Source organism: Tinamus guttatus, unplaced genomic scaffold (assembly GCF_059628265.1).
Source record: "Tinamus guttatus ecotype Peru unplaced genomic scaffold, ASM5962826v1 Tinamus_guttatus_pri_ptg000524l, whole genome shotgun sequence".
Taxonomy (NCBI): Eukaryota; Metazoa; Chordata; class Aves; order Tinamiformes; family Tinamidae; genus Tinamus; species Tinamus guttatus.
Genome location: NW_028289058.1, coordinates 911,881 through 925,170, shown reverse-complemented (window position 1 = coordinate 925,170; position 13,290 = coordinate 911,881). Strand labels below are relative to the sequence as shown.

Here is a 13,290-nt window from a genome sequence, read left to right as displayed (position 1 = left end):
TCCCTGACTACCTCGTTTTTCCAGGACAGGGAGGAGAGCCAGCGGGAGGGCTCTGCGGGGCTGCTCAGCCACCTCCGCTGGCTCCTACGCTCTCACCGTGCCCCTTCATTCGCTCGTTACTTCCCCCGCGGTCGGCGGAGCGATGCGGCCGCCCGCACGCGCGTTCCACCGGGACACCCCCACCCGCGCGCGCAGACACCCGCGGGCGCCTCCAAAGCGGGAGGCGGCGCCAGCCCCGGCCCGGCCCGGCCCGCGGCGGGACCCGGATGAGGGCGGCGCCGGGAGCCGGTGCCGCGGGGGCGGCGCGGGGCGGGGCCGGCGGGAGCCGCGCGGCGGCGGCGGCAGCAGCGGCAGCGGCGGCGCCGCCGGGTCGCGGCCGCCGGCAGCGGCAGCGCGGGCAGCGCGGGCAGCGCGGGCAGCGGCAGCGCCGAGGGCGCCGGCCGCGCTGTCCCTTCAGCACCGCGGCGGAGGCGGCTCCTCCCGGCCCTTGTAGCCGTTTTCCGTCGTCCTTTTTTCCTTTTTTTTTTTTTTTTCCTTTCTCCCCTCGGTGCCCGCTCCCAGCGCCCGCCTCCTCTCCGCATGAGCGCGCCGCCCGCCCCCGCCGCGGCGCCGTAGCGCGGGGCGGCCCCGCGGCCGCCCGCCCGCCGTGCCCCCCGCGCCGCCGCCGCCGCCGCCGCGCTCGCCCCATGAAGCCGCGACATGCCCCATAAGCGGCGCGATGGGCCAGGGCGACGAGAGCGACCGCATCGTCATCAACGTGGGGGGCACCCGGCACCAGACGTACCGCAGCACCCTGCGCACGCTGCCCGGCACCCGCCTGGCCTGGATCGCCGAGCCCGACGCCCACAGCCACTTCGACTACGACCCCCGCACGGATGAGTTCTTCTTCGACCGCCACCCCGGCGTCTTCGCCCACATCCTGAACTACTACCGCACGGGCAAGCTGCACTGCCCCGCCGACGTGTGCGGCCCCCTCTACGAGGAGGAGCTCGCCTTCTGGGGCATCGACGAGACCGATGTGGAGCCCTGCTGCTGGATGACCTACCGGCAGCACCGCGACGCCGAGGAGGCGCTCGACAGCTTCGGCGGGGCGCCCCTGGACAGCAGCGCCGAGGACGGCGACGTGGACGGCACCGGCGACTCGGGCGACGGCGAGGAGGAGCTGGAGATGACCAAACGCCTGGCGCTGAGCGACTCCCCCGACGGCCGCTCCGGGGGCTTCTGGCGCCGGTGGCAGCCCCGCATCTGGGCGCTCTTTGAGGACCCCTACTCGTCCCGATATGCAAGGGTAAGTCCTGCCGCCGGCTCCCGCGCTCGGACACGGGCTCTCTCCTAGGGGCTGCCCCGCAGGGGCTCCCCGAAGCCCACGTAGGACCTGGGCCGTGGTCCCAATGCCAGACCGGGCACGCCAGGGCACCAGGGGACTGCCCTAGAGTGGTGGTTCATGGAGGAGCATTGCCCACCTCCTGCTGCCCTGGGCACCTGTTCAGTGGGTTACTGGCCATAAGGAGAACGCTCCCTCCAGCCTCACTGCTCTCCCCACTTCACAAGGGGGAAAGGGAGCGCGGGGGCCAACCGTCCCTCCGGGAGCAGCGCGTGGGGAGAGTTTCTGAGCGAGCGCTGGAAGGGGAGCCCATCCACTTCATCATCCCCGGGGTGCCACGTTAAACACGCGCGATGGGGCGACGCGGCTGCCCTCGCTGTCCCTGCGGCACGCGGGTCGGAGGAGAGGGCTCGCTGCCGTGGAGAGGACGCGGCGCGCGCAGGGGCTCCCTGGCTGCTGAAGGACAGCTCCTCCCTCGCCGCGGCGCAGTCCATGCGGGGAGGCAGCTCGCAGCAGCGCCGCGTCCGTGCGCGCTGAGGCAGGCCCCGGCTCCGAGTCCCGCTGCCATCGCACACGAGGAATCTTACAGCTTCTTAGGCTAAGCTGGGGCCCGATGCCGCTCGTCCAGTCAAACATAAACGCTCGCTTCAGGCTCTGCAGCAGGGTTAACCCCACGCGGCAGCTGCCTCGATAAGCAGGAAAGCCCAAGGGAGGACAGTGCCTCGGCAAAGCAGGCGCTTTGGATGCGCGTTATTCCTCGCTCGGCCGCGCCGTAGTGCTGGCGGAGCTGCCGCCAGCCCTCAGCAGGGATGCGCGGTGCTCGCGGGAGGGAGCGCGAGCAGACTGAGGCGCAAAACGCATGGATGGAGGGAAGCGACGTGGGGATGGAGGGAGCGAGGCGGCTGAGCGGGCCGGTGCGCGCGCGGCCTTCGGCGGGTCGGTGGTGACGGGAGGCTGAGCGGGGACCGCGCGCAGGCAGTGCCAGGGCTGTGGGCTCAATGAATGCGCAGAGCTGGAGCGGCGCCTGGAGGCATTTCGTGGTGCATTTCTCAGATTCGCGCTTGCCTACCCTTCGGAAAGTGCCTCCCTGAACAAAGCAGTTAATATTTTAAATGAACTCCCTTAAACAGCGTGGAGGAAAAAGGAACAATAAAATATTTACCATAACATGAAGGGCCGATGCTGTTGAACTGCAGCTTTCAGATTCCTGATTTCTGCCAAGGGCGCATGGAAATGGAGAGGGAAGGCTGGAGGGCACCCTTCAAAAGGCTGAGTTAGCTTCCTTTAATCAAGCCCAACATGAATGGGTGCCGGTTGGAATAGCAGGTCTCTCCGGTGGCCGGGAATCTGTTGGTAAAAGACAGCAAGTCAAAGCAGTGTGCTTGCCCAAGATTTTGGGGAATGGTCCAAAATCCAAAAGGATAATAATGCTGTCCCACTGAACAGGATATACATGGACAGGAGGATAAAACAGCCTTTTTCTTGGAAGAGTTTTAGGTTGTGGACAACAAGGTTGTGTTTTAGGTTGGAGGACAAACCCCTCAGCCAGGAGTAGCAGTCCCTGTGTGGTACAAGCTGGAATTCTAGTAGGACATGCATTTCCTTTTCCTCCTCTGTATGGGCATTTCCATTTAGGTATAGGCATTTTATGAAGTGATTTGTTTACTCCAATGTTGTTATCCAGTTTATTCACTGTTGTGTGTGCATATCTGGTCCAATTACTTCCCCCCACTCCCAATTTACTTGTAACTTGCTCTTTCCTTAAAAGATTGTTAAACTAGAGTAATACGAATTCTAGGCAAAGCTAAAGTGTCTACTGAGGATTTCATGGGTTAAAGTATAATTCTTTAACTTGTATCTATGGAGACATAGGCCATACGCATTAATATTTTGCATGAGGGAAGATGGCTTTCATCATCAACACATGCACACACATCCATTAAGAAGACATTAAGACAATTAACATCTTCTAATAAAAGCCATATGTTATGGTTATGGATGTAAAAAAGATGGGAGTTTGATTTATGTTTCTGTAACCTAATGACAGACATTGCAAAAAGACCTCAAACTCACAAAAGCTAATTTGAAGTAAAAAAAAATCATCATCCCAGTTGGATCTGAGACGTCTGCCAACTGTGAATTGTGAATATTATATATATGCTTGGTGTTTACACATGGCACCAACACGTATGTCAAAGTCACGTCTTAGCAGAAGCCCTGGTTTATGTAATCGTTATACTGTTATACTTGGGCAAGTAGAAAAAAATGTGAATGTAAATGTAAAGATGAAAAGAAAACCCACATAGTTAAATAAAGCAAGATTTCTCTGGGCTATATCTGGTACAATAATTCAGTGAACATAGAAGAAATATCTATGGAAATATCATATCTGGTCCTTTTTGGAACATTCTGACAAATACTGCTTAGAAATACAGGTACATTTGACTATCTGACTTAGGCAGCACCTCACTTCAAGATACTCATAGCTTGAGAACTGACTATAATCCTTATGTTTTGCAAAAGATATCAGGACCTAATTCATGCTAAATTATATGCGACCTCATTGTAGATGACCAAGGGAGAATGGGAAAGCGTTTATGTCCTGCAGTTGAAATTAGCTAGCTCTGCAAATCTTGTCTATTTCTTAACTTTGCTAAAGCATAACCTACCAGTCATTAATAGCTTGTCTTTAAGCACAATATATTCAGCAGGTTCTTGGGGAGAATAAATATACAAATAGATAAAAGCTGAGTTTAATTAAATTCTAGCTTTCTAGGTATCATTTTCTTAAATAAGGTGTTTCGTTCTGAAAAGATCGAACTTTAAGAAATGGCAAGGTCTCGTGTGTCTGCGAGCAGACAAGCAGCTGGCTGTGTCTGAAGTCCCCGATTGCATCAGACTGCTGCCCTGCAAGGGGAACGGGCGCTGCGCTTCGCCAGCGCTCCAGGACGGCGCCTGCCCCACGGGACGGCCGCTGCCCGGAGCAGCGGCAGCAGGCAAGGTGATGGAGAAGATCACATTGACAGAGATACTCTTGCATATGCAGAGAGACAGACAGACAGACAGACATCCAGGTGGATTTTCAAAAGGATCTCAACAGGCAGTTAACTATCATCAGATGCCAGTGAGTATTATGCACCTAAATCAGGGAGACATTTCTCTAAAGCTTATTAGAAGTTATTTTTTTGCATCTTTAGGCAGTTTTGTAAATTTGTTTTTCAAACTAGAGATGAAGGCAAGAGAGAGAGTTACTCAGAGCGCAGTTCAGAGCTGCTGAAGGGGCACATCCGAGCCACGCGGTGGGAGTCCAGGTGACGCTCTTGCCTTCTGCCCTCAGCAGACACCAAGACAGCCGGGTGAGAAACCTTGCCTCAGCGCCGTCTCCTCCAGCGCTCCGACACGTCTGACCTTGCTGCTCTAACCCGGCCAAAATTCCCTTCCATTTCCAGGGTGTGCGGCAGGCAGGCATCCCCCATCCTTGCCCGCAGTGGGGCAGTTTTAGCCTCCGCTGTTGTGCTGGGCAGCACTTGGGAACCTGGAGCTTCAGCCTCAGACTCTGTGCGAGTGCTCGAGTGCTCCAGCTCCAACTGGGCACTTCATCTTCATTAATGAACCCTAAGGGAAGCTTCCAAATAAACATTTACTACAGCTTTTAAACAAAAGCTGGTTGGGATCCGATGGCAGGATCTCAACGGCTTGACTTCCCGTGCTGGCAGCTGCCATCCCGCTCTGAGGAAAGGCTCGTGGCAGGGCTCACGCTCGCCCTCCCTGCCGCTCCGTCCCTCGCATCCCGCGCAAGTGGCCGCTGTCTGCGGCGGGTGGAATCTGGGAGATAAGTTTCTTGTGCTAAGATGACAATGGTAAAAGGGGTAGTGCAGAAGGCACGAAAGGGGTAGCCTCCCCTGACTTCCTCCTGCCTTGCTTTGTATGTTCAAGAGCATTTCAACCCTGCTATGTTCATTTAAGCTAATTTTCCTCTAAAGAAATGACATGCCTATGGGATCACGAGTCTGCAATAGCCATCGTGTCCCAGGGCCTGGAGGCCGTGGCGGCTCCTGCTCACCCTATAGCCTGGCCCAGGACACCCAAGCTCACGGACGGGCCCTTCCCCGCAGGGAGGTCCCAAGGTCTCTCCCTGAAGAGGCCCAGCCGATGGTCCCCGGCGCGCCGCAGCGGCTCCGGCTGCCGCTCGGATTAACCATGCAGCCTGATTGCAACTGCATGCCACATTGCCGCCTTGGAAAAACGGGAGCCTTCCCCCGTATCTCCAGTATGACAGGATTACAACGGAAATGGCTGCTGGACTTTTAGTAACCTCCATTATGTCCTTTGTGGAATCCCAAAAATCCCACTTGACTCCTAGTTTCTCCCATCAAGGTGCAAGTTACTGCAAATCTTCATATAACCCATTAACGAGCAGCTTCTGGTCTCCTCTGCATCCTGCCCGGGGTTCTTTCCCGTCACAGCCAGGCGGCTTTGGCCACTCCAGTGAATTGCTGCGTTCAGCCCTCGTTGGGTTGGCCAACACGGCACGTGTGCACCCGCCGACAGCTCGCGCGAGTCGTCCCTCTGACTTCACAGCAATTCCTTCAAAGGAAGCAAAACCAAGCCCAGCTTAGCAGCCCTGCGGAATCACGACTTCGCTGGTGTGGGTAGCTCCGAAACGCACACAAGGACACCACGACCGCCCAGAAAAGCTCACAAGGTCACTGAAGTCACAGCCTCACGAGGGCTTGGGGCGCAATCCACACCGATGAATCCAGGCCGTTCGCTAGTACAGAGTCAGCAGTTCCTGTTCCAGGAGGGGTTTTTTTATTCCATTTGCCTATTTCCAATTTTATTTCTATTATTCCAAAACCTTAAAAAAGAACAGCATCTGTTGCCATTTTCATATATCTTATATCTTACTTAATTTTAATGTTTCTAGGTTACAAAATTTACTTGATTTAGCCAAGGCTGTGATCGTATGGATCATACCATCATATGCATACACATATATATGTCTTCCTCTCACCACCACCTCCTACAGTGCTGAGTGGGATTTCCATCTGAGGAAGGACTTCAGAAGCCATTCCAAAATACTGCTAAAACGTAACCTTGGCACCACTGATACCAATATGCAATTTGGGGACTGGTTGCAGTGTGATATTGGGCCTCTGCTCTTTTTAATCCATCCTTATGCGCCTCCAGTTATTCTCTGCGTCCTTCTCCTGACATTTGCTATTTTGGTTTTGGTTTGGGAAGAAAAGGCAACAAAATACGGGTGTTCTGTGTTGCTGTATCATGAGACAAAGGATAAAAAGATCCATGGATCAATTATAATATTTCTATTTTGGAGCTACTCACAAAAATGTGACATATTAGACTACGGCTAGAAAATTATTTTTCCATCTTGTTTTTCCTTCCTTTGCATGGTCTGATATTCGAGGGTGTTCATTCTTAATTTCATATATACATTACCGAGCTGTGTGTATTTATAGTACTACTTTAGTGACAAAGCCTGTACAAATAGGGTTTCTTTTAGCAAAAGGAAGGATGGTAGCAAATCAGCAACGGAGGCCCTTTCTGTCAGTGAAACGCAGTGCCAAAGTTGTTATCAGTTTCAAGGAGAAATGAATTTTCCTGCGGTATGGCTCAGGACAACCGATTATTTGCCGTCTATTGCTTTTTGAATAGGCACATTGTCTGTCTCCATTCCAAAGCCCTGATGTGTAATAGATCTTAGCCAATTATCGGGAACGTATTCAAACGTACATTTTCATAAGCAGTGAAAGACGTTAGAGGCTTTAGCACATTGCATCAAAACCCAGAGCTCCGGTGCTGACAAAGCCCCTCCTGATCTTAAGGGTATTTTTCACTGCAGAGGGCCACAGAAAGCAGCCCCCTCCCCGCCACGTATCTTCAGTTGGACCAAGTGACGCCCGCGCGCTGCATTTCACGAGTCACCAGGGCGCGCGGGGGCACCCCGACCGCGGGCCCTGCCCGCCGGGCGCCGCAGGCACCAGCGCCAGGGGGTCCCTGCGGAGCGGCTCCATCCTCGGCACCGGCTCTGCGCTCCCGAGGGACCGCGGCAGCGGAGCAGCCATTTTGAGATCCCTGTGACCGCACGGGAATTAGGGAATTAGCTGCGCCGTTCCCGGCTGCGGGGTCTCGTCTGAGGGAGGAACAGTGTGAGAAGGCTGGCTTGGCTTCCCCTGCTGCATATCGGGTTATATAAATACATGATTCACTGCGAGCGGCACCCAGGAGGCAGAGTGTCGGGATCAGATGAAATCAGAGAAATCTGTGAATCTGCAGAGAACCTCCCTCTCCCCCCAAACATAAATTGAATGCTGTCATTTCTAGAATAATTTTTACATCTCTCATCTGTGCTCAGCAAGGACCCAGATTTCACTGTCTTCCCTCCTACTCCTGTAGTGAGAGCTTACTCCAGGAATATCCCTGCTCCCATCCGCCTGAGCGCGGCACCGTCCGCCCCGGGGAGAGGTGAAAGGGCCAGGTCCTAATTGATTTTCCCTTCCTTCGGTTATGATTTATAAGATATAACGGGGGCTCTAATAAATCACGCTATAAAAATTAAGCATAAATCTCCGTCCGAGGCTTTTTACAGTGATGGCTCATGATGTAAGACCCTTTAATGACCATAAGTTGAAATTGCATTGTAATGGCCCTGTGCAAACGCAATAAATCTCGGGTTTCAGCGCGGCGCGGCCGGCAGCCCCGCTCGGCGCGCGCGGGCACGCGGGGCCGGCACGCGCTTATGTAATTGCGGCGATACCTGAGCAGCGGCAGCAGCGAATCCGTGAGGTTGACGCTGAAAAATCACCCGGTCGAGACCACCGTGGTGCAGTGACAGCGTGGAGCGGTTTAGAAGACCCCGCTGGGCTCTCCTTGGAGAGACTGGGAAAGAATCGGGGTCCCTTTCACAAACCGGGAAGCCGGAATATTTTTGAACGACGAAGACAGAGCCTAGTCCTGCTGAATCTTGTAACTTCCCAGGGACAAACAGGAGTTAGGCTGGGCATTTTGGTCTGAATAGCCAAACAAAATATCATCTTCCCTTAATTTCCTGGATCAGTCACTCATTATGCATAAAAAAAACAAAAGGGGGAAGAAAAAGAAAAAATAAATAAAGAAAATGCACATAGATGTACCTAACAGAATAATAGATCCTTGTTTCAGCTGCAACAAAATCCCTATTGCTGCCCTCCATCTCTCGCACCGTTATCATTCTCCTCTTCCTCCAAAATAAATAAACAAATAAAACATTACCTGCATCCTTCTATTTAAATACAGAAAGACCTGGTCAATTCAGGTCGCATATCATTGAACAGGCATCAGACATTCAGCTGCAGATTTCAATCTGAAAATTAACTCCATTAACCCTATTCTGTTTTCCACTTGGGATTCTTGCCCTTCTGTACACCAAACCACTTGGCACGCACAGACGCTGGAGGCCAATTCTGCGATTTACCCATTTATAAATTAAAAGGGAAGGTTCATTCAGAATTCTCCTACTTTGGTAACAGGCTCCAGGAAAACACATAGAGACAAATCTGGGAAACACCACCAGCCTCTGGCAAAGGTCACGGCTTGCAGTACCCAAGGGCACAAGCCCCGGGCTGGGGGACCTTGCGGGGGACCTTGAGTGCCCCAGCCCGGGGCCGGTGTCCTTGGGTCCTTGAGTGAAATCCATCCCAGCTGCAGCCACAGCCACGAGCAGCCCCAGCGCCACCGGGTTCCAAGCGGGGCCCCCGCAGAGCCGGCCCCGGCCCCATTTCCAGGGCGAGGGCAGTTGTGTAACCCCGTGGCGCTCGGCACGCGCGGACGCAGCCGCACGGAGCCCCTCGGCCCGCGCGGAAAACAGAGCACCTCAACGGCAGCCGCTCTGTGCTGCTCCTGCTGCTTTTTGCAACGCGGATCCCTCCTCACTTTCCGCGCGCCGTTCCGCATGAAAACGGCAGAACGTCCCAGTGCTTCCTGCAAATGTGTCCCGAATACCACAAAGCTCATTTTAACGGGAGCTTTTTAGGTAAAGCGCTTGCAAGGACAAACCAAGAGCAGCCTAACTACGCTGTGATCGCTCAGCCAGGGCCGTGCTGTTTTAAGTGCTGTTTATTTTTATTTTTTAGTAAACAAGTTTCATCTGAATTTTGTTCAAGCAATATTGATATTCACTGTTCACCTGATTAAACTCCAGTATTTATTCCACCAAAAATCCCAAAGGTGCTGGTGATTTTATTAAAAGACCTAATGTAAATTTTAAACCTGTATAGATTACTTGAAATGTTAGTTATGTCTAAGCAGCAGGAAATCAATACTGCCAAAGTGCATACCCTGTTCTAGAGAAAACATCATTTGGAAAATCTACTCCACTAAAAAAGAGAAGCTCTTCCTACTTTCAGGTGTCAGTGACATGGACTAAAGGCAAAAGAAAAGCTTGAAATCCTGTAGCCATTCCACAGGGCCTTCAACTCCAAAGCACTAATTCATCTTATGGTCAGCTGGAGCAATGCCTAGGACAGCACGGTTCGTGTCCTCAGAGGATGCTGTGGTAGGACAACAGGGACAACTTTTGTTCCTGTTAGGTTTCGCCTTCATGCACAACTCTGCAGACACAGAGCTTTAAGGCTGTTACTTAAGACACAAATACGCACAGGCCTACATAACTATATATATTTACAGCATAGTTCAGCAGTGCTCAGTGAATGCACGTTTGCAGTCGGGTATAGATACACAAACAGTAAATTACATTAATTCACCAAGCCACATCGTTGGCTCTGCCCGTCCTGTTTCTTTGGGGAACTTCACGTCGCGAGGAGCCGCACAAGCCGCTTCCCTCTGCAGAGGGGGAACAGCTCCCTGGCGCGCTCGCGCTACGCTGCGCGCTCGCGGCAGCGATGAGCCCAACAGGGCTCTAATCTGCCAAGCCCTCTGCATGCTGTTGGCGTAGAACAGCCAACAGAACAGCAGTCAGCAGCTGTGGGAAGAATTCACCCTGCTCTCAGCGGGAGCGTCTCCCAAGCCGGCGGGTGCTGGCGGGGAGCCCCCCAAAGCGACGCTCCCCCGAAAGGCGCGGGGCAGCACGAGCTGGCCCGGGAGCCGCCACCTCTGCGTCCGTCCCCCACAAACCGCTCCAAGGCGGCTTCCCGGGAGGGAGCAGCCGCGCGAGTTCAAACGCGCCGTGCCCCAAACGCTAACGCTGCACATGCCCGTCTTTAAAGAGCGTGTTATAATTTCCCAGCACCTTTCCTCACTGGCAGATCCAGGTTTTCAAATATACTCGAGTAAGCGGAATTTGTGCTGCGTTGGGGCCATTTTCAAAAACGTGCTCATATGAAAATAGGAGCTATTACTGTGAAACCATCCCCTTCGTGCAATAACCCTGTGGCTGAAGTGTTTGCTTAGAATATGACTTTTCAGGTTTAATAAATTTTTCCAGCTGCAAGGTTACAAACTTTCAGCTATCTCCACTCGAGTGATAATTCTTACCGACTTCTGCAAGACGGATGGCAGAAAACAGCAAATTGTTCACAGCCAGCATAACTTACAGTTTTGGATATGCACTATTTCTGTGTTCTCTCACTCAGTAGTTCAAAGCAAGTACCTGTTGGAAATGATCAAATGCCCTGGTCCTCTGGTCGACACTGGGGTGAGCCCTGTGCAGTGATTTAGTGCTCTCGTTACCGCCCCTAGGGAGAAGGAAGGTACAAGACACACAAAAGTATCATCTTAGAGGAAGGAGAAAGACCTTTTCCATCCCTAGAACGTGAACAGTCCCGGCAGCCTGGGAAGTGAGCTCCCAGGTCAGCGCAAGGACACGTTGCATCATTTGTTCCAAAAAGACCCCCGTTTCCCTGTTGCTTTCCCGACTCACTGTGACACATACAGGCAGCCTGGAAATCCTTGGAGGCTGCCTCTCCATCGATACTCTAACATAACGTTCTTTTTATTTAAATGGCAATTGATCCCTTGCATTTTATTACTTTTAATACAACAAGCTGCATTACCACTATTAAAGGAAAGCCATCTCAGTTAACCTACTGCCCCGCTAACTTAGCGTGGAGAAGCGCTAGAACAGGTCTTAGTTAGAAAAGGGCTATTTGCAGCACGTATGTGCTTTAGTTTTGGTGTAACCCAACAACATGGAAGTGATTCATGCACATTCTAGTTACTACATTCACTGTCTTCATGTTATGCATAATCCTAGATTCAACACTAGTTCAAAATCTTACTTAGTGAAGCTATGCAGTATAGAGTATATTGTTAAATATCCCTCGACTGTAATTTACCTTCTATAGGAGTCTTGCCAGGGGGTCTAATGAAGCAGAGGCAGTTTTGCAGTTTTATAGTCTGCTATCAAATCTACTCCTGCTGCAAGAGAAATACAGTTGTGTTTGAATTTAGAAGCAACAAACGCTAAAAAAAATATTTTGTTTCATTGTTTAAATAGCTTTGCTGAATATTCTAAAGCAGTAACATCTGGACAATAAATAAAACATTTTAAGGATTGATGTCATGAAAAAAAAAGATATATCAGAAGAACAAATATAATAATAGACATGTGTTTTTTCCAAATATGGAGGCTGTGAAATATAAGATGATTTCTTACTGATACCTCTGTATCATGCCGTGTTTATGGAGAACATCTTAGAAACATGAATGTCCTTAAACTTTTACAAGGCCCCTTCTGTCCTACCTAACACGGGAGCACTGCGGAGCACTCAGGATCTCGATAGCTCCATTCCTCCTGCTGCCAGGAGGACCGAGGAAGGGCCTGGGGGTAAAAGCTCCACAGAACACTACAGCTTTGCTTCACTTCTGTGCACCGGACTAAAAATGAATACTTAATATTTATATGAATCATTGTCAGTGTCAAGAAAGATGAAGTTTATAAAAATAGAACCAAATCGAGGAATGAGTTTTAAGATTCACTGGGTAAATGCCTCTTTACGTACGGTATTTTTTATAGGTATTTTTCTAACCCGTTCTGTCATCCTGTCTCTTAAAATTATTGGAGAGGGAGAACGGAGAAGCTACGGCAAATGTAGATGCCAGGGAGATCTTGCTGAGAACTGTGGCATCTCATTTGTAGCTCAGAGAAGGAAGGTGAGAATAAGCCTGGGAGTTTGGAGCTGTGTTGCTAAGCCCTTTACTGACTCCCCTCATCTCCTACAAGAAAACCATTTCAGTCTATTTATTTATTCGAATTCCTCTGTCACAAGTGGAATGGCACTTTCAAGACTCAGGCTGCTGCCCGAGAGCACCCTGGATCAAGTTAACTGTGAGCAGCTTTTGGGTGCGAGGCTAACTCCCAAATCGGTGGCTCTCCAAGCCCTTGGAGTCCTGCAGTGGTGAAATCCCCCCTACTCAAAGGAGTCTCAGAGAGAAGGTCACAGCCACAGTTTCAGCACCAGATCTGTATTTTCTTAACTCTCCTTGAGGTCAATGACAGCTGTAGGTAGTGTCTCCCAGATGCCCCCAAATGAGCTTAAACTAGGGATTGTAAACTCTTGGAAATGTCAGTTTTGACAACTTGCCGCAGCTACTGACTTTCCTTTGAGAATGAGACGGTCGCTGCCAGCCCTTCCCTACATCACAAAGGGTCTGCGAGTCTCAACCATTTGTGAAAGTAATTTAAAAATATATCCACATAAAGGACAAAATATAACCAAACATTATTAGAACTCTAAACCATTATTCAATAATAAATCCAAAATCCTAAAGACAATGAAGATGAAACTCGCCTAGGCAGAAATTTCAATGGAAGCAGGGTCAGCCCCAAAGCTTGTACCAGATTCTTGCAAACAGGAGACAGTAGCTTTGCCCATGCAGGAATCGGGGGAGGTCTAATCTCTATCACAACTGCCCTAAACCTTCTCAAGAAGTAAAATACAGGTGTCTGCGCATGTGACAATACCAAAAAATTTAAGCAGAGATCCTAGATCCAGCCCCTTGGGAGGGCT

The 13,290-nt window shown here is 51.3% G+C and overlaps 1 protein-coding gene across 5 annotated transcripts in view; it reads left to right on the top strand.

Annotated features, from left to right (window-relative positions):
• Window positions 1-635: 635 nt before the first annotated feature.
• The window catches only part of KCNC1 (potassium voltage-gated channel subfamily C member 1), an 82,570-nt gene continuing 69,915 nt past the window's right edge, over window positions 636-13,290 (top strand). For 2 of the 5 annotated variants that reach the window (XM_088533824.1, XM_088533821.1), the window contains exon 1: window positions 636-1,288. In XM_088533824.1, coding sequence (XP_088389950.1) covers window positions 719-1,288 — 570 coding nt within the window. In that variant the 5' untranslated portion in view covers window positions 636-718. The remainder of the gene's footprint in view (window positions 1,289-13,290) is intronic. The other 3 variants (XM_088533823.1, XM_088533822.1, XM_010214711.2) reach the window with 2 other exon arrangements.